Source organism: Quercus suber, unplaced genomic scaffold, assembly GCF_002906115.3.
Source record: "Quercus suber isolate HL8 unplaced genomic scaffold, Cork oak 2.0 scaffold_514, whole genome shotgun sequence".
Classification (NCBI taxonomy): Eukaryota; Viridiplantae; Streptophyta; class Magnoliopsida; order Fagales; family Fagaceae; genus Quercus; species Quercus suber.
Window position 1 is genome coordinate 420,066 of NW_027069963.1, and position 21,362 is coordinate 441,427.

The 21,362-nt window shown below is 35.5% G+C and overlaps 3 protein-coding genes and 1 pseudogene across 3 annotated transcripts in view; 1 reads left to right on the forward strand and 3 right to left on the reverse strand.

Moving 5' to 3' along the window:
• LOC111991060 (uncharacterized) overlaps positions 1-1,051 on the reverse strand; it is a gene marked incomplete in the record, with an annotated part of 3,259 nt that extends 2,208 nt beyond the window's left edge. Inside the window, 2 exon segments of the mRNA XM_065763575.1 lie at positions 630-751; positions 944-1,051. Of these exon segments, the coding sequence (XP_065619647.1) occupies positions 630-745 (116 nt within the window).
• An 88-nt stretch (positions 1,052-1,139) lies between these two features.
• LOC111991056 (pentatricopeptide repeat-containing protein At3g48810) lies at positions 1,140-4,043 on the forward strand. The gene has a single exon (XM_024022832.2). The coding sequence runs from the start codon at positions 1,485-1,487 to the stop codon at positions 3,486-3,488; it is 2,004 nt and encodes a 667-aa protein (XP_023878600.2). The 5' UTR covers positions 1,140-1,484; the 3' UTR covers positions 3,489-4,043.
• A 988-nt stretch (positions 4,044-5,031) lies between these two features.
• Positions 5,032-8,982, reverse strand: LOC111991058 (desiccation-related protein PCC13-62-like; annotated as a pseudogene).
• A 4,523-nt stretch (positions 8,983-13,505) lies between these two features.
• LOC136063346 (ferritin-like catalase Nec2) lies at positions 13,506-15,436 on the reverse strand. The gene is made up of 3 exons (XM_065763582.1): positions 15,114-15,436; positions 14,616-14,841; positions 13,506-13,877 (listed from the first exon to the last, which is right to left on the reverse strand). Exons 1-3 carry the CDS (start codon positions 15,434-15,436, stop codon positions 13,506-13,508), a joined length of 921 nt encoding a protein of 306 aa, XP_065619654.1.
• Positions 15,437-21,362: the final 5,926 nt, after the last annotated feature.

Genomic DNA, 21,362 nt, shown 5'->3' on the forward strand with positions numbered 1-21,362 from the left:
TCTTCTAGATTTGAGGTTGCTTCTAAATTGGTTCCTTAACTATGAAAACTTGTAATTTACACTCTTGAATATTACAACAATATCAATGTGCACATTTTGTCAATACCAGTTAGAATCTTGTAGTTAATCTAAAGAAATGATGTAGTTTTGGACAAAAAACTACTAAAATAGAAAACGTCATTTTTAGGCATAGGTGGAATGGCGAAAATATGACTGGCCATAATGGAGCACGTTAACATTGTTGTAATGGTCGAGCATCTAAATTGTTGGGTCTGAAAGTTGAGGGACACCCAAACTTAAACTTAGGATCTAGTATGTATTTTTTTTCGTCATTTTATTCTATGCAAAGTCAAAGACAGTGTAAAGCGCACTCTAGCAAAAAAAAAAAAAAAAGGCACTTCATACACCAAATAACGCCTTGCCTTAGTTCTCCTCCCTCTCTCTTTCTCTCTCTCTCTCTCTCTCACACACACACACCCACACACACCCTGCCCACTAATCACTTCTCATAGATTCCGCAAAAATGATAACTTTGTGAATTGGTTACGAATTATTTATTTTATAAAGCATAAGTGAATTAGACTAGTACTAGTAGTTATATTTTCATAAGAGGGGTTGTGAAAACAAACCTGTAATAGATAGCTTTCATATTAGTCTGCAAATTCTCAGCATTGAAGGTTGGTATTTCATTGGCAGCCTCACCTGATTTCTTCTCTGCTCTACTTGATTCACTATGTCCTGCCATACCTTCCTACACACACAGACACACACACACACATAAAACGAGGAAACACTACTAATCAATCAGACAGATCTGTTAGTGTAAGGAAGAATTCCTTAAAAAACAAAGGGTATAACATAGATTACAAAAATAGAAGACCAAACAATTAGATCAAAGAATGATAACCAACTAAATTAAACACACACACACAAAAAAACATACCTCTACGGTTATTGGAGATCGGAGAGAGAAGTATCAAAAAACCTCACTATCCTTTTTCAACTAGGACTTGCCGTCAAGACTCAGGACCCGAATATTATATTAACGCTAAATAGTCGGGTCGGGTCATATTTCAAAAATACCCGAAGGAAACCGACCCGAAAACCAGCGGTCAACTACTTAACGGCGTTATCTTTTGTTTGTGTTTGTGTTTTTTTTTTTTTTTCTGTGTCGGTCAGCATTTTTCCCACTCTCAGATTCTCTTTGCTTTCCTTAAACCCTGTCTGGGAAGTGGGAACCTTAGAATTTGATCTACAGAGAACTCTGAGGTACGTTTTCCGTACAAAAAAGATTGTAACTTTCAAAGTTTCTGTTACATAATTCGATATTTTGTGTTTTGGGTTTTCATTTCTTGAATTGAAGAACTTGCTTGAGCTACGGTTTTGTACAAAAAGAAGAAAAAGATTGTATCTTTTGGGTTTCTGTTGTATTAATTCAAAATTATTATTTTTTTTGGGGTTTTGGATTTTCATTAGTTGAATAAATGTATTTGAAAGAAGGGTGTTCCTTATTGTTGAAAGTCCACAAACCTTCAATCCCATTTGTGCTAAACACAAACCCAATTCTCAATCCCACCAAACCCCAAGTTGAACAAAGCCAATCCCTCGTCAAAGAAAACGAAGTTGTAAACAGGCTGAGACGCGAGCGTGACATAGTTATGGCCTTGGAGTATTTCAAGTCCATTGCCAATTCAGGAACTTTCAAACACACCCCATTAACGTACCGGACTATGATTGAAAAACTCAGTTGGGAAAACGATCAAACAGATGGTGTGCAATACCTATTGCACCAAATGAAGTTGGAGGGAATTCGCTGCTCCGAGGACTTGTTTGTCGGTGTGATAAAATGTTTTTGCCGAGCTGGGTTGGCCGATCAAGCGTTGAAGACTTTTTATAGGATTAGGGAATTTGGGTGCAAGCCGACAGTGAAGATATACAACCATGTTTTGGATGCATTGCTTAGTGAAGATAGGTTTCAGATGATTAATCCGATATATAGTAATATGAAGAGAGATGGGATGGAGCCGAATGTGTTTACATATAACATTCTTTTGAAGGCATTGTGTAAGAAGGATAGGGTTGATGGTGCTTGCAAGTTGCTTGTGGAAATGTCGAATAAAGGGTGCTCTCCTGATGTTGTGAGCTATACGACTGTAGTGTCTGCGTTGTGCAAGCATGGTAAGGTGGAGAAAGCAAGGGATCTTGTTATGAGGTTTGAACCCAACACTGCAGTTTATAATGCATTGATAAATGGGGTTTGCAGGGAATACAAGTTTGAGGAGGCATTTGGGTTGTTATCTGAGATGGTGGATAAGGGAGTTGATGCTAATGTCATCACGTACTCAACCGTTATTAGTTCTCTTTGTGATGTGGGGAATGTTGGGTTGTGTCTTGCAGTTTTGGCCCAAATGTTTAGGAGAGGATGTAGTCCCAATGTTTACACATTTAGTTCCTTAATAAAGGGACATTTCTTAGGAGGGAGGCAGTATGAAGCTCTTGAATTGTGGAATCGAATGATTCAGGAGGGATCTGTGCCCAATGTTGTTGCATACAATATTCTAATGCATGGTCTCTGCTCCAATGGGAATATGGGTAAAGCTGTATCTGTTTGCAATGAAATGGAGAGAAATGGCTGTCCTCCCAATGTGACTACATATAGCACTCTTATTGATGGCTTTGCAAAATCTGGAAACTTGGTTGGTGCATCTGAGACATGGAACAAGATGATAGCCCATGGTTGTCATCCAAATGTTGTGGCATATACCTGCATGGTAGATGTCCTCTCAAGGAATTCTATGTTCAACCAAGCTCATTTTCTCATAGAGAATATGAATACTGAAGCTTGTCTGCCAAATACGGTTACATTCAATGCTTTTATCAAAGGGTTATGTGACAGTGGAAGAATAGACTGGGCTCTTAAAGTGCTTGGTCAGATGGAGAGATGTGGGTGTTTTCCGAACATCACAACGTATAATGAGCTCTTGGATGGTCTCTTTAAAGTAAACAGATTCAGAGATGCTTTTGCACTTGCTAGGGAGATAGAAGAAAGTGGGATTGGGCAGAATTTGGTGACTTATAATACCATTTTGTATGGATTTTGTCTTGCTGGTATGCCTCATGAGACCTTGCAGCTTCTTGGGAAAATGATTCTAGGGGGGATAAAGCCTGATGCCATTACATATAACATAATAATTTATGCCTACTGCAAGCAGGGAAAGGTTAAGTCTGCCATCGAAGTTTTGAACAGAAATAGTTCAGCAGAAGAGTGGCATCCAGACATAATAACGTACACTACGCTTATATGGGGGATCTCTAATTGGTTAGGCATTGAAGAAGCCATTGTTTTTCTTCACAAGATGTTAAATGAAGGAATCTACCCCAACCTTACCACCTGGAATGTGTTAGTCTGCTGTTTCTTTAGCAACTTAGGTCATATGGGGCCAATTCACATTCTAGATGATATCCTGGGTAATGGATTAGATACATGAGTTTGGATGTTTTTTCAGAAAGTGAATAGCAAAAAAGAAAAAAAAAAGAAAAAAAAGGAAGTTGTTGGCCAAAACATCAGTCAAATGCAACAGACACTAAATTGACTGAATATTTGAACTACTGCTGATCTTCTTGCTGGACATATGTTTGATATTTGCATCCTATCTCCTTGCTTCAAACTACAAGTGGTCAACCAAGATTAGTAGAAGGGATCCATAAAGCTGACCTGAATGTCTGTTCTATAAGATATTTGCAGGAGCATTTTTTGTATTGCATAAAATCCCTCAGCTGTTGGATTAAAATTATTTGAATGGATAGAATAAGCGGAAGCCAACTTGGCATGGTGTTCACAGAGGATTCTCTCATTTTCTTGGACCACAGGCATAGATTATGTATTCTTTTTGCATAAAGGTTCATATTTTAAATTGGTATTTAATTGTCATTGTTTAAATACCTTGTAGTATGTTTCGTTGGTTATGATTTTGTACATATACCACTACAATGACATTTTTTGTTGGATAGGTAATACAATGACATACTAAATTTTAATCGTACTTTCTATATCCTTTGTTCCTGGAGCTCTTGCTTTCCATATTTCATTTTAATTTTTTATTTGAGTGATAATATATCATTAAAATGCAGTTTTGACATTGCTTTGTGGCAAAGTTGAAGGTTTGCCTGTAATCTAGGAGAAGTATCTTGTGCATAATTCCTCTTACAATATGTGGTTTCCATATAATTTTTGTTAAACTAGCCACTGGCTCTTGCTTAGAAGAAATTGCTTAAGATGATCATTTGAATTAGGAGTCTAAGCTTTTGAACACATTGATTACACATAACATACTTGCAGGAGCATATTTTGTATTGCATAAAATCCCTCAGATGTTGGATTAAAATGATTTGAATGGATAGAATAAGCGGAAGCCAACTTGGCATGGTGTTCACAAAGGATTCTCTCATTTTCTTGGACCACAGGTATAGATTATGTATTCTTTTTGCATAAAGGTTCATATTTTAAAGTGGTATTTAATTGTTATTGTTTAAAAACCTTGTAGTATGTTTCGTTGGTTATGATTTTGTACATATACCACTACAATGACATTTTTTGTTGGATAGGTAATACAATGACGTACTAAATTTTAATCGTACTTTCTATATCCTTTGTTCCTGGAGCTCTTGCTTTCCATATTTCATTTTAATTTTTTATTTGAGTGATAATATATCATTAAAATGCAGTTTTGACATTGCTTTGTGGCAAAGTTGAAGGTTTGCCTGTAATCTAGGAGAAGTATCTTGTGCATAATTCCTCTTACAATATGTGGTTTCCATATAATTTTTGTTAAACTAGCCACTGGCCCTTGCTTAGAAGAAATTGCTTAAGATGATCATTTGAATTAGGAGTCTAAGCTTTTGAACACATTGATTACACATAACACAATATTCCCTTATCACATTATTAAAGTGAAAACTTCATATTCATGTAGGACCACAGGGTAATTGAAACTTATTGTGAATTCAGTAACTCCTAGCTAAAATAGTATTCTAGTAAACTTTAGACAAATGAGCTCCCTTTGGATAGAAACCCTCAGGTCTGCTCTCATCACCACTCCCATATACAATTCTCAATATCTCCTCGGGTGTTCTGTCACATGCAGCTGAGTATTTGTCCACAGCAAGCACATTGCCTGTAGTTAATCCCTTAGCGCCCTCATCCTCACGAGCCACAAGGCCTTCATCTTTTACACCTACATTTCCTAGCTTATTCCTGAGCTTTGAAAAGTGACTTGTAAAATCTGTAACAGTTTTCCCATATGACTCAACCTTGGTATTTGCTTGCTCATATAGCAATAGACGAATAACTGTATCTTGGCCTGATTCCACGGCCAAAAGGCAGTAACAAGCTGAGCATTCCCATGCACGCACAAGCAGCCAATACAAAAAAGTAATTCTTATAGTATTATTAGTCAATAAGAGGTTGTTTGGATTGGATGGGTTTTGAGTGATATCACTCAATTTTCTGTTTCCATCATCCAAATCATGTGGGTCCCTCGGATGATGGTTTGTTTGGATAAGTTTTGGATGATGGTTTTCGTTACTCGGTGATTCAAAAAATGGATTACAATGATGGAAAATGAAAACAGCTGAAACCTGTTTTCAAAACTCAAAAACCATCACTCAGTTGCATGTCCGTAAATAAGTGAAGATTGTGGGCCCTAAAAGCCAGTGCATTGTCACATCCAGAACAGGTTGAGTTATTACCGTTGGAGCTCCTCTGTTTCATTTCAGTTCTTTGGAAAATTTTTGCAAAAATTTTCCCTCTTCTCACTTCCCTTTCTAAGCCTCTTCTCATTTTCACTTCCCTCTTCATCCCCAACGAGCTAGCTCCACCACCGAACCTAACAACCCCAAACCCAACAACCCTAAACCCAGCCAACTCCATCAGCACAACCAACCCAATCACAAACACCCACCACCCACTGCCGCAACCACAACCAGCCCACCATGACTTAAACTAAAATAAAAAAAAAAAATTATCACCATCACAAACCCACCTCAACAACGGTCATCCACAACACCCATATCACAGGCCACAACCAACACATCACAAGCCACAAGCCACAAGCCACAACTAGCCACAAACCACACGCTGATCTGACCCATGAAACCCAACAAATCGATCTGACCCATAAAACCTAGCAAACTGATCTATACCCACAACCCACACACCAACACGCCGATCTGACCTATGAAACCCAGCAAATTGATTTGACCCATAAAACCCAGCAAACCGATCTATACCCACAACCTACACACCAACACGCTGATCTTAAAAAAAAAAAAAAGAAATGAAAAGAAAGAAAGAAAATTAAAGGGATAAGAGTACAGGGGAGATCGACGGCGAGTGGAGGAAGAGATGGCCGGAGCTGGATAGTCCTGACGAGGCGAGGGAGTTTTTGAAATTTTTATGGGTTCGGGTTTGGGTTTTGGGAGAGGCACTCTGTTGAAGGGGTGAAGGGGAAATGAGAAGTGAAGGAAATGGGGAATGGGTTCCACGGGTAGGCTAATAGAAGGGTCTAACTTGGTGATCAGGTATGGGTCCCACAAAAAGGTTGAAATATTTGAGTTATGTGAAGTGAAAACAGTGTCCAAACAGTGGGTAGTGAAAATTGGGGTGTTTTAAGTGATGAGTGATGAGTGATGAGTGATGAGTGATGAAAATTGACTAACCAAACAAGCCCTAACCCTGTGACATGCATGAAAAAGTTCAACAAATATGATATTCTCTTTTTATTTTTATTTCCAAAATATGGAATGATAGTTTAATAAGCTATATTATTGATTATGATTGTATTTGTATATGAAAAATTGATTGTTCTACTATTTAAAGAAAGGGTTATGATATGACAATATTCTAATGGATGACGTAAGTATAGGAGGTTTTATATAGAATTCTTATTTAATTTAAATTGAATTAAAATTTATATTATAGAATAATGACTTGGAAAAATATGGGCTTTGAAAAGCTTAGGTGGTAAAATTATAAGAAGTTAATAAAAAGTCAAAAGGCTTTCATTTATATTATAGATATAAACTACTACCAAGCTTACTACAAAAAAGTTTACAAATTAACACAACAGTGAATATGATTTCAAAAAGATATTTAAATTACATTTTTGTTATTATTGACACGTCAATTTTTAAAGTTTACATGGTGAAATTTCTAGTATCTTAAACATTTCTTGTTTATAACTTTCATTTGTATAAGGATAGACTTGATTGTCAAGTTTGAGGCTTACCCTATTAGACTTAAGAATCTTGGAGTTTGACACTTGCTCCAACATACGTGGTGAGCCCAACATAGGGGATAAGATTGGAGTTAGGCACTTGCCCCAACATACCCAATGAGCCCAACATAGGGGATAAGCTAAGAATGCGAGGATAAAGTTAAGTCCATTACTATAAGGGTCAAAGAGGGACCAATTGTGTTTCAAATGCCCTATCCATCACCTTAGCAAATGATTTAGCACTCAAATTCAACAATGGCCTTGGGAATCCTTAATTGTACTTTGAATCACCATGCATCAAGAACTAATGTAGCACCATTAGCACTTTGGTTATGATGCACTAATTGCTACTAAACCAATTTAATAGAAAGGAAAATGATGAAGTACTACTTATTTTACTACAACAAGTTTACAAACTTGTTGGGTTATAGATTGAGCACAATTAATTAATCCAATTACCCAAGTTGATTAATTAGTCAAATTACATACAAATCAGATTAAGGCATAATCAAATCACCAAACTAAATTAAGTGCAGCGGCAAATAAGTTTGACACAACAATTTGATCACGATGGGGAAAACCTTTATTGGCCCCACCAGGTGAATTTTAGGTCACCACTCCCAAAAAATCCACTAACAAGGAAAAACAGTTACATGCACAATGAATCTTACCCTATAGGCCTATGTTGAAGTATATATCTATAATAGAACCTACTGAGCTCTAGCAATCTTATCACCAATCCCCAATTGGACTTGATATTGTAGTTTCCTTTGCACAAATCTCCCTATACATTATTAACTCCATAGCAACCTTTTTTTATTGTTGTAGCTTTGCAGAGTTCTTCAATCCACTCTTGGATGAACCAGAAGTAGCTTTGCACAAATCCCTAGGTGCACAAATGTTGTAGCAACTCCTATTATGTATGTTTCTTTATGTCTGTGATGATGGTTGTAAAATATGTCTTTTATATGCTTTAGAACCCTAGTGCATGAATTCCTAGAAAGCCAAGTCATCATGGACTAAAAATAGAACTTTAACCTTCAATTTTCCTAGGAAAACTCGATAGATCGAGAGGTGTCGAGTATAGTATTGAGATTCATTAACTCTTGATAGATCAATGGGTATCGAGCTAGTTATCAAGACCTAAGGTTCAGCTTTTCTTGAGCAGTCTTGTGTCTTCAATCATACCACTTGTTTAACTTCAAGATCTTCTTGAACACACTAGAAACTAAGACTCAAATACATGATCTCGGATATGCCAATACATAAAAATATGACCTTTACAAAATTGATACCCATATTAAAAAAAAAAGGTTTACAAACTAACATGACCATGTCAACAAATGTGATATCTCTAACATTAGTATGAAAGAAAATAAATATTAGACATCAAACCTTAGGTGTCCAACTTCATGGAGGGCAAACTGCTTAATGACATCCCTAGTAAGTTGTCCATCTTTCCATGCTTACCACCAATGGGTGTTGGACCTCCCAAGGTTAAATTTGGTGCAATTTTATCTAGTTCATATCCCAAAGCTCCATATAAGAAAAATTTAGCTTCAAGGTACTCTAAATTTAGTGTAAATTCCAAAAGATCAAAATCAACCTTTGGGATTGAGGAATTAGATTTTGCGATTTTAGAAGAATAAGATTTTGGATGGAGGATAAGTAATGCAGTTGTGGTGATAGTGGAAGTAGATAGAAACATTATGTCTTGGCTTTTTTTTGTTGCAAGTGATGTGTGTTTGATTGACACTATAATCACTGTCTTATATATAGAGTTTCTGCCTTTCTGGTTGGTATAGAAGTAGCATGGTTTCATTCTAAATGGAAAGGATCCTTATCGGGTGTTGATATGGGATAAATGAAAAGGTAAAAACATAACTAAAATCTTGGACCTTTATCAAAAAACAGGAAGGAAGAAAAAGAAAAAGATGAAAAAGGAAAGTTAAATAAGAAGAATGAGAATAAGATCAAAATTCATGTTTTTCTGTTTCAATCTACAATCATTCATATTATTCAGTGCATTCTTTGATGCAGATTGGGCAGGAGTTCACACTAATCGAAGATCAACCACTAGCTATTATTTTCTTCTTGGTTCTTCTATGATTTCTTGACAAAGTAAGAAACAAACTGTTGTCGCCCACTCTAGTATTGAAGTGGAATGTCGTGCCCTTCTCAAGGATTTAGGTGCATTCGCATCTTCTGCCACTCTTCTTTATTGTTATAACTGGAGTGCCATTCAGATTGCTCACAATGATGTCTTCCATGAATGGATTAAACACATCGAGATTGATTGTTATTTTATTTGTCATCATCTTGTCCATAGTGCTCTTGAGATGCTTTCTGTCTCCTCTCAAGATCAACTTGCAAATATTTTCGCCAAGCCACATCCTAAGGGATGTCTTTGTGCATTGGTTGACCAACTCGAGATGGTCTCCCCCATCCACCTTGAGTTTGAGGAGGGCTGTAAGGTGTAATAGGCTTGTGAGCTTTAGGCTTGTCTTGCACACATACTTGTACTTGCCTCCTATATTATTGCACTCCTGTAGTCCTGTATATGTTATTACTTGAGAAATAAAATACAATTATTTAGTATTTCTAACAATTGAAGCATTTTGTTCCGTCTTCCACAATGTCATAACACCCTTCTTCCACCTAGTGTAAAATTTTGCTTTGGCTGTTATGTCCTGTTTCGTTGGATAGAAAATGTGACAAATTTATGTTTTTGAGTTCTTTATAGAATCTAAGACTGAATTTTTTTAATGGGTTTTGGTTTGTGCAGTTGTGGTTCAGACTGTGAAGGCATTTCTAAAGCAACCCAAGGTGTGTTTCTATGGTACTGTTAAACGGATCTAGTTTTCATCTCACTGCCTTTTGCAATTATGTGTTTATTTTGTCAAATATTTTTTGGGTGTGATTTTGATTTTGTTTGGAATGTGTTTGTTGTTTTAGCTCAATGAAATTTGTGAAGGGCAAGAGGCCTGGAAAGGGTGGGAATCGCTATTGGAAGAGCGTTGGGTTGAAATTCAAGAGCATTAACTCAAAATCTTCTTCTTCTTCATTTTTTTTTTTAATTTTTTTTTAATTTTTTTTAATAATTTAAAATTTTATTTTATTGAATCCCAAATGAAAATAAGGAATGTAACAATTTCTTGTATAATGTTAATTGTAAATATTATTAATAATATTTAGTGTATTTTATATGCAAACTAGTCTTTGCTAATTGCTTTGATTTTGTTAGTTATTGTGTATGCCAACCAAAACAGGGGAAAAAAGGCTTATTTATTTATTTATTTTTTATCTGAAGCGAAAGATGGAATGCATTTATACTACTATTTAAGGGTTTTTTTTTTCTTATTTGGGATCATTGTTTTTTTGGTTAAAAAATGCCCTTATACCCTTATGTTTAAGTAGAGTGGCCCTACACCCCTCCACCTCTATGTTCAAAAATGCCTCGACACCCTTAGTTTAAGTAGAGACAAAACTAAAGGGTAATTTGGTAAAAATATAACTTTAATTTTTACTAAAACATTGCCTGAAAAACAAGGCCACTCTTTTGTTGATTTTCAACTTGCTTTATCTACTTATAAATTAGATTCTCAAAATAAAAATTATATATATAAAATAAAAACATAGATTTTTTATTTTTATTTTTTTTAAATACAAAATAAACGTGTAATATTTGTTCTGTTTTTGAAGTTAGTCTCATGACACCTCTAGTTCTATTAGTAGTTCTAAATACGTAATATTAATGAAAAACATGTAAATCTCAAATTGGAATAAATGAAAAATTATGACACTATTAAAAAAAAAAAAAGCTTCATTGCACATACGAAGCGCTTGTGATGAGGCTAGTTTTACTATTACCCAGTCAATTGACTCAACTTAGATGATAACATTATACAGGCTCTTTGCGTCAACAAAAATTTTGATGCAAAAAAGTTATTAGTTGACACTAAAATTTTGGTGCAACATACTATTTTTAGTGTCAATTATTAGTTGACGCTAAAATTCGTTTTTCTTGTAGTACAAGACTAGCATTGTTTTATTTGAAATGAAAAGGACTAAAATCTATAGACGTAGAATGGCAATCAAGTTTCTAGAAAAAAAGAAAGAAAGGAAGAAAGAAAGAAAGAAATAGCAATCAAGAACAATGAAACTAGATATATATATATATATATATATTTTGAGAAACAGGATAGATTAAAATTCGTATTGTAATTTCTGTTCAATTTACAATTATTTATTTCCATATTGTCTGTTTAGTTTTATTTATGCATGTAGGTCATATCTGAGAACAGAATACAATTTGTTTCATTAAGCACACAAAAATTGGATATGTCAAAATTCAAATCTCCTAAAAAGAAACGGTGGAAAATTAAGTAAGAACATAATAAAATGATTTAAGACATCAAATTTTAAATTTAACATTTTATATTATTAGTTCAGTTTCTTTGATATGCCAAATTTCATTATTGATTTCTGCCTTGATATCTCTCTCTTGACTTTTCTCTATATGGTATCCAAAGTAAGCTTCTTGCTCCAACCGGATGGAAGTAAATGCAAATCTTAACTCTTATTCCCACTCTTCCTAGGTGTTGAACGTTTATTCAAAATACTCGATGTTTGTGCAAACCAGAGCAAGGTGAATATGAAGAAAGGAAATGAATCGTCATGTTTGATCGATTTCAGGATGCAAGAAACTGTGAAAGAGTTGACAGCTATACCTGAAGTTGGCAAAACTATGAAAATATTTCTTTTTTGGTGCTGGACATGTTTTTTAGTTAGTTCTTTAATATAAAACTGACAATGAAGAAGAATATGAGTTTAATACAAATGATTAAATGGGATTTACAGCAACGTCAAGGAGATTTTGCTTCTAGGACTCCATCATGATTCATATACAGATATTTGTCCACTGTCTCACGCTAGACAGTGGACTTCGTCGCTCCTCTGGGTTGTGATTCTCCAAAAGAAGTCTAAGAAGATTGATAGTGAGTTATTGGAAGACATTAGGGCTACGAGGTTTTATGCATTACTTTTGCTCTATTTCTCTTACTCTCTCAAGTTCAATGTTCAAATTACAAAGTCTAAGCTTTAAAAAAAAAAAAAAAAAAGATATCGCAGGATTTGAATTTATAACGCTCATCTGATAATTATTCTTTATCATAAACTCATTACACAAATGGATTTATTGGAACCCACATAAACTCTAAGCTTTTGAACCAACAAGAAAAAAAGCTTAAAACAACAATTTTGTCACTCATATAATCATAGAGACTCACAAAAGATTTATTTATTATCAACCAAAAGGTTGCATAATTTAAACAATGAACCAAAAAACACCAGAGCTTGTTTTCTTGTAATCAAGCTGTAGGCATAGAATTAATGTAGATGAGATCTGGCAATATTACCATTGCCTCCTTTTGGATAGAACCCACCAGGTTTATGCTCATCACCGGAGCCATAAACAATCCTCAATATCTCCTCAGCGGTCCTATCATATGCAACAGAGTCTGCATCTCCAGCAAGCGCGTTCCCTTTGATCTTTCCCTCAGCACCTTCAGATTTGCGAACCCAAAGACCTTCGTCTTTGACACCTTCATGTCCAAGTGAATTCAGGTTAGCCTTGAGGATCGGTGGGTCAAATCCTCCCCAGGTTTTTACCGTGTGGTTTCCTGGGTGATCATATCTTGTGTTATTTATTTTCCGCTGCTTTATATCTTGATATGATTGTTTGGATTGTTTTAACCTAGAATTGCTTAATCTGACTAAGTAACAACTTGGCTAATTAATCTAGGCTACGCAATCTGTGTGTTTAAGGGATCTAAAACCGTTCAGTAGCTAACATATATAATCACTTTGTTTTAGACATTACCATTGTACAATTTCTCTTGCTTAGCTCAAGTTCATTGTTCAAATTACAAACTCTGACCCTTTTTTATTAAAATAATATCACAGGATTTGAACTTATTACGTCCATTCCATGATAAATTAAAAATTATTCTGTATCATTAACTCAGTACACTAATGAATTTATTGAAACCCACATAAACTCTAAGCTTTTGAACAAACAAGAAAAAAAGCTTAAAACAACAATTTTGATACGCATATAATCATAAACTCACAAAAGATTTATTTATTATCAACCAAAAGGTTACATACTTTAAACAATGAACCAAAAAACACCAGAGCTTGTTTTCTTGTAATCAAGCTGTAGGCATAGAATTAATGTAGATGAGATCTGGCAATATTACCATTGCCTCCTTTTGGATAGAACCCACCAGGTTTATGCTCATCACCGGAGCCATAAACAATCCTCAATATCTCCTCAGCGGTCCTATCATATGCAACAGAGTCTGCATCTCCAGCAAGCGCGTTCCCTTTGATCTTTCCCTCAGCACCTTCAGATTTGCGAACCCAAAGACCTTCGTCTTTGACACCTTCATGTCCAAGCTTGTTCCTTAGATCCGAAAAGTAATTTGAAAACTGTGCCACCGTTATTCCATATGGTTCCACAATCTCGTGTGCATGCTCATACAGGTATGCTCGAATAACTGCATCTTGGCCCGATTCCACGCCTAATAGGCCTGCAACGAGCTAAACATATACACGTCCACATTCTTATCATAATAACTTCATGATTTTTGGACAAGTAGTAATTTATTATAATATCAGAGTAAGTATTATGAATTGAACTTTTGTTTCTATGCTCTACTAATCTACCTTTCAAATCAAAAAAGGGTTTGGTTTAAATTAAACTTGGTGTAACTTTTATCAATGTTATATCACTTAATAACTATATATCAAACATGGAATTTGACAAATCTACTATTAAATAACTTGAATTGCATTGTCTCCTTATACCTTATATGCATGCCAAATATAAAGACGAGCAGAGATTAATTGTAATGTCATATATAAAATGTTTAACTTTCCATTTTTGTACTTTGAAGTTAGGCAGAAAAAATGAGTTCATGGAGTAAAAGGAAAATTACATATAATTGATACCAAATTTAGCGTGTATGTTAAAAATTTAGAGAACATATGTAATCCAACAATAGGATTTTTAAAATATTAAACCAAAAAAAAAATATATTATTAGTTGAGTTATACCAAATATAAGTTGATTATGGACCTTTGAAAAATTACAAATTCCATTCGTCAAGCTTTATCATTTCTAAGGGGAAAAAATGATAGTTTATTCTATAAAAAACAATGGTAGTATATAACTATGTATGTATAGACACACATGCACGAAAAAGCAATAAATTGTAATTACTGTTTATATCTTAGAACATTACTAGGGATCAATAATCAAGTTTAAATATCAGTTACCCTTCTAGAAGTAGGGGCTTGGAGTTTTGGAATTGTTCCAACGTAGCCCGTGAGTCCAACATAAGGAATAAGGTAAGATGCAAGGAGGTAGTGAACTCCACTATAATAAGGATCAAAAGGTGGGGACAGCTTTTTCCCTACTGCAGCATCAACCACTTTTGCAAATGATTCTTTACTTAAGTCCAATAATGGTCTTGGAAATCCTTTAACAACTTTTTGAATGGCCCTGCATCAAGAACTTAATAGTTAGTACCTTTGACATTAAAAAGAAATTATTGCTACGATAGGATTTCAAGTTTATAGTATCTACATTATGATAATTGTTGTTTGTCATTATGTTAAGCCATTAATGTGTTTCTTTTCATTATAGATGGGATGCAAATCCAAATCCCTTATTCAAGAACAAAAATCTTTATCTAATAAACTAGAACCCATTAACCATTATACCAACACACAAAAAGACATAAATAAATTAAATAATGATTTCAAGAGAAAAACCTCAAGTGTCCAACTTCTTGGTAAGCAAATTGCTCAATAACATCCCTGGTAAAAGGATCCAAATTTGCCTTTTTAGCACCAATGGGTGTTGGACCTCCCTGGGTTAAATTTGGATCAACTTTATCTAATCCATAACCCAGAGCGCCATACAAAAAGAATTCAGCTTCAAAGAACTCTAAATTTAGAGGAAATTCCAGAAGATCCACATCTGCTTTTGCGATTGAAGTGTGTGAGTCGAGTTCAGAAGAATAAAATTTGGGAAGGAAGAGTAGGGATATTAGTAAAGTGGTGATGGTGGTTGTGCTTGCAGCAGTTAGTGCCATAATTTTCTTTTTTGCTGTCTATTGTTGCTAGATAGTTACTCTTAGATATGTCTGATTGATGTTACTACTGTTTATATTTATATATAATCTCTGGCTGGTTATATTTAGAAAAATGCCACATTGCTAACGTCGTAGGTTTTTTCTTTTTTTGATAAGGCTAATGTCATTGTTTATATTTAGAATAATGCCGAGTAGTTGTGTCAGATTGATGATGTAGCTCCTGTTTATATTTGGAATAATTGTCAATGTATGTAGATATGTCAAATTGATGATGCATCTACTATTTATATTTAGAATAACATGGACATTATTTTTGGATGGTTCGGTGGCTGTTGAATGGGGGATGATTTGAAAAGGCAAAACTAATTCTATTTTATTTGAGTTGTGAACTTATGATGCACTGATGCTAATGTGGACTTTGTCTCAACCAATTCTAAAAGCTAAATTGGGGCACTTAATTGACCCGTACAATAAGTCTAATAACAACCGTTTCTACCATATTATTATTATATTTTTAGATAAAAATTCTATCATATTTTTCGTAGTTGCTGAAGTGGTAGCTTATGATTGGTATATATTGTGTACTAGCATTGTTCGGGTTCTATAGGATTTGGCTTATAGTCATGCACATTGAGTCTATCCATTGAGTGACATGGATGTCCCTTAGGAGGCTTATGCGCACGCTAGCTCTTCATGAATCCGAGAAATTGTCTATTTCTAGGCGCCATTCCATGGCAATCTTCCTGCTGCCACTGGATGTGAGTGATTGACTATTATAATACTAAAGTTACAGTAGTGTGGAGAATGTGGCAGACCTTAGAACTTAGAAGTATGAAAGCAAGGCTCGAAACCTGTTTCAATATGGGAGGTAGACGAACTTCCACATAATTTGATGGACACAAACAAAACGCCTCTTTGAATTTTCAATAAGATGATAGAAGCAAAATGCATGTTTTGCATCAGAATGACTGATGCTTAGCAATGTCTTATAGACACAAATTTTCACTATTTTTTAAGGTGATAAGTAAAATGTTGTAATTAGAGTAATATTAATTTCATTGGACTCATCATTAACATAATTTGTATAATACACTAATCATAGCAAGCCATGTCTGTAATTGTGAAAAAAAAAAGGAAAACTTTTGTGCCATTATATTTTATTTGAACAGGCATGGCACATGCCAAAGTTATCGAGGCAGTTTTTTCCTTTTTTACAATTCTAATATTTTGGTCGCAATTACTGGAAAATGGCTTTTATACATGAACTCTGTAAGGTTGAATTTAATCAACCATCTTGTTGGTTTTATTTCGTGCCAAATTTGCTTGTATTTTAGCAATTACTAACCCTGTATTTAGGTGGGAATCTCGTAAGGGTAGTGAGTGAGAGAGTGTGAAAAAATACTTAAGATCGTACAAAGAAGTAGGGACTCGTGACTGGATCTCGCGGTTGGCTCGCGACTTGCAAGTCACTAGAAGTTGCACACGTGCCAAGCATGCCAGAAGCTGAAGAGTCACGCCAGCTATTGTACTACAGGATAAAAGTTCCAAGCTGGCCAGGCTGTTAGCTTGCAGCTTGAACTCGTGACTTAACTCAGTCGCGAGTTCAAGTTGCCAGAACACCTTGTTTGGGAAAAACTGACTTTTCGCATTCTATTCTCACCCTAGTTTAAATACCCCTTATTCCCACGAATGTAGAGAGCTTCCAGAGAGAATTTTGAGAGAGAAACCCTAGAGAAAAATAAGATTGCCTCATTCACAATCTTCACAAAGAGACTCTTCAAATTTCTCTACTCTCTTCCTCTCCATTGATACATCCTTAAGAGGTTCCTGATCAAATCATTTTCTTACCATACCCAGGTCTGGGAGAAGGTTCTTTTGGTGCTAAGGGAAGCAGTTTGGAAGGGACCAATGATTATTGGTTGATGCTATGGTTTATAGCGAAATCTAGTAAGTTAGAGAAGAAAAAGGTTCGATGCAACCTCGTTGGATTAAGAAGCTTGGAAGGCTTAGGAACCGGGGTAGATTAGGCTTGGAGGGTCTATTACTGTTCATGTATCCCAACTACATTTTCTAGTGGATTGGGGGTCTAAACGTTCATAGTGTTTGGGGGTCTAAACGTTCATAGTGTTTTCAACGCTATTTTAACTTTCATTTGGTATCAGAGCAAGTGCACTTGTTGTAGTTTAAACACCTTAGTGTGATCCCTAACCCTGCATTGAGATGGATATGTCTCAATTTCTAAATGTGCCACCATTTTTTGATGGCAATAATTATGCTTTTTGGAAAGTCCGAATGAGGACATTTTTGTGTTCTATTGATGATGTTGTATGGTATGCAGTTGAAGTGAGTTGGACTAGGCCAGAGGCTGCCAAATCCACTTGGGATAAGGCAGCTCTTGCGGCTGCAAATGCTAATAGTAAAGTCTTGAATGCTATTTTCTGTGATGTCTCTCCAGAAGAATTTCACAGGATTTTACATATGACTATTCCTAAGGAAGCATAGGAGATTCTGGAGACTACTTATGAAGGAACAAAGAACGTGAAAGACACCAAACTACAGATGTTGACCACTCGCTTTGAGGAGCTCAAGATAAGCGAGGATGAGTCCTTCGACTCTTTTTATAATAAGTTGAACGAGGTGGTTGTAGGCAAATTCAATTTGGGAGAAAAGACAGGGGATTCTAAAATTGTAAGGAAGATCCTTTGGTCACTGCCAGAAAGCTTTCGTGCCAAAGTAACAGCTATTGAAGAGAGCAAAGATCTTGACGACATTAAAGTTCAAGAGCTGGTTGGTTCTTTGCAAACATATGAATTGTCACTGCCTATGCAAAAGAAGAGCAAATCTCTCGCTCTTAAGACAATTGGTGAGAGAATAGTATCTCATGATTCTTCGGAAGAAGATGCTGTAGATAAAGATGTGGCGTACCTTGTGAAAAATTTTCAGAAGTTCTTAAAACTTAAGAACGGTGGGAAACCTGGTGACAAAGGGAAATTTCAGAATTTCGAGAAGGAGAAAAGAGAATTCCGAAGGAAAGATAGTAGAGAATCTCAATCTTCACAGGGAATCACGTGCTTTGAATGCAACAGACATGGACATTTCAAGAAAAAATGCCCAAATTATTTGAAATCAAAGGGGAAGGTCTATGCCACTACTCTACGTGACTCAGATTCATCAGGAAAGCTATGACAGAGAAGGAAACTACTCCACATTCATGACCATTGCACATGTGAAATCCTCAGATGATTTGGGTACACTTGTGAAGGAGTTTGGTGAGCGCTCTGATTTGGAGTCTATTGGAATAGTTGAGGAATTTGAAGATAAGGAAGTTGGAGAAGCAGCGGGACTACAAGAGACCTATAATTCATTCCTTGAGAAGACTGGTGAATATGTTAAGGTGGCTAACGTAGCCATTAAGAAAATGAAGAGGGTCGAGGAAGAATACAAAACTCTTCTAGTGCAATACAAGGAGACTAAATGTGAAGTGGAGAAAATGAATAGAGAGCTGTTAGAAGCTTACTCAAAAATTCAATTTCTTGAGCATGAAATGCTTCAAGCAAATGCTAAGGTAGACCATGTCTCCTCCAAGAAACTCAATGAAATGCTTGCTTATCAAAAATCAATCTCAGACAAGTCCGGAGTGGGATATACCGGAGGGAGTAGCTTTTCAGCCAATGTCACCAAAGAAGTGAGGTTTGTGAAGGCCAAAGAGCCAATTGTGGAAGAGTCTATTCCTGATAAGGTTAAGACTGAAAAGAAAAAGAATGTAGCTGATCAACAGGTGTTCAATACAGTCTGTAATCCATCAAAAGCCAGACATGAAGCTAGAGGAAGATCACTTGCAAGATTACAACGAGGTCCTAGAACGAATCATATTTGTCACTATTGCGGATTGCAAGGACATACTAGACCTGACTGTCATAAGTTGAAAGCGTTAAACAATGCAAGCGCTCCTCGTTCACGTGAAAGAAGAAATGACAAGAGGTCTTAGGGTGGTGAGCAAACAAGAAGTCAAAACCGTGATCCCGGAATGATGGACATGATGAAGATGATCGATGGCTTCACAAATTGCTTGGAAAGCTTCATAAAGAGGTTTGACAGTCCTAACTTTTGTACCCAATCTGTCAAGGATATCATCCCAAACGCACGTGACGTATGGGTGACGAAGGGTACTCATGCATAAGCATCATAACATGTCCATGCATCAATTCTTCCTATGCTTTGTGATTATGTTTGGTTGTATGCTTTTTGCTTCTGAGTGTTGAATTGTTGTTTGTTTATTTGTTTCGTTTTAAAATGTTTTTACATTGTTTTTTATCAATCTTTCCTTACTTTTATGTCAAAAATCCAAAAACACATAAAAAGTAGAAAATCTAAAAAGTTTAATCGACTTTGTTGAGTGTTGTCTCAAAGCATGTTTTGCCTTGTACCTTTATACTAATGCTTTGTGCATCTACGAACTTAACTTGTCTCATATGCACTCATATCTTTGTAGGAAAAATCTTGAAATCTATGTAATTGTTGTAAAAAGATCTTCAATCTTGTCATGAATGATTTGTGAATGATTTTGTTGATCTTGAGACATGCATAGACCTGTGCCTATATATCTTCCCACTCTTTATTTTGTTGTTTTTGCTTAAAGAGCTCACCAAATGTAAATCTCCAAATGAAAAGAGATATTAGCTGCAAAAACCCGTCGTACATACTAGTATTTGACTAGGAAAAAGGGAAAGCGACCAAAATATAATGTGTGATACCAAAAAGCCAAAAACTATCTCATCAAATTGAAATATTAAAAATTTCAGGCATTGATCTTACAATGAGATGTATTGACTTAAAATGATCAAATGATATGATGTATATGGATCCAAATGAAAAGTTTCAAAGAAATGTACTCAAGTTTATGTGGGAGGTCATATATGCACATTTCTATAATTGAGATGGATCACATTATCTAGTGCTAGTTGTGTATGCATTGGTTGAATTGATCATTGAAGCTTCATTTAAGACTAAAGACTATCTCATTTTTGATACCCACACATAACACACAAGTCTATGTTCAATGAATGCTATATTCATTTGTGTGATTATACTTGTTTAAATGTGTTTTCACAAGCTCAATCTTTGTTGATCAAACACAAAAAGATTTTTAAGTGTTTAAGCTTGTTTTTGAAAAGTATTTTGTTTTTACGAAAATGTCAAAAGTTTCAAAAACAGTGTTGCCCTGTTTTGGCAACTCAGTTGTGGGTTGGTCCAGTCACATGTCCCAGTCGCGAGCCCATTCCGAGATTTTTTGCGGCTCACTGGCGATTCAAGGTCTCAGTCGTGAAAAATACTTAGAGAATTTTTCAAAATTTGAGTTTTTATGTTTTTCGCGGCTCAGTATGGCGACTTGTTCGCGAGTGGAAGGTCCAGTCGCGAGGAGTACATAGAGATTTTTACGGCTTCCTTGGCGACTGTTTCGCAGGTAGACCTTTCAGTCGCGAAAAACACTTAGAAAATTCTTCTGGAATCTTAACTTCTATGTGTTTCACGGCTTATTTGGCGACTGAGTGGCGACTTAATCCAGTCGCGAAAAATGCGTGTTTTGCGTTTTAAGGACAGTTTTTCAAAAACTTTACAGTTTTCCCTCGAATTTTTGTGACTGTTCATTGTCTTCCCCATTTCTTTCTCTCAAACACTCCGTGTCTCTATTGAAAAAGCTTCCATTTTTGCATCATGTCTACTCCAATCATCAAGAAAAATGTATGCGTTTTCTCTTTGTCACTTCATTGTACTTGATTTGAGTATTTTTTTTATGAGGTGTTCTTGTATTTTGAGATATAATGTGTTCGAACTTGGTTTGGGTTAATGTTTGTTGAGTTTTGATGTTTAGGTCTTGGCTAAACTTTGTTTCTTGTATTCTAAACATGTGTGTTATCATGCTTTA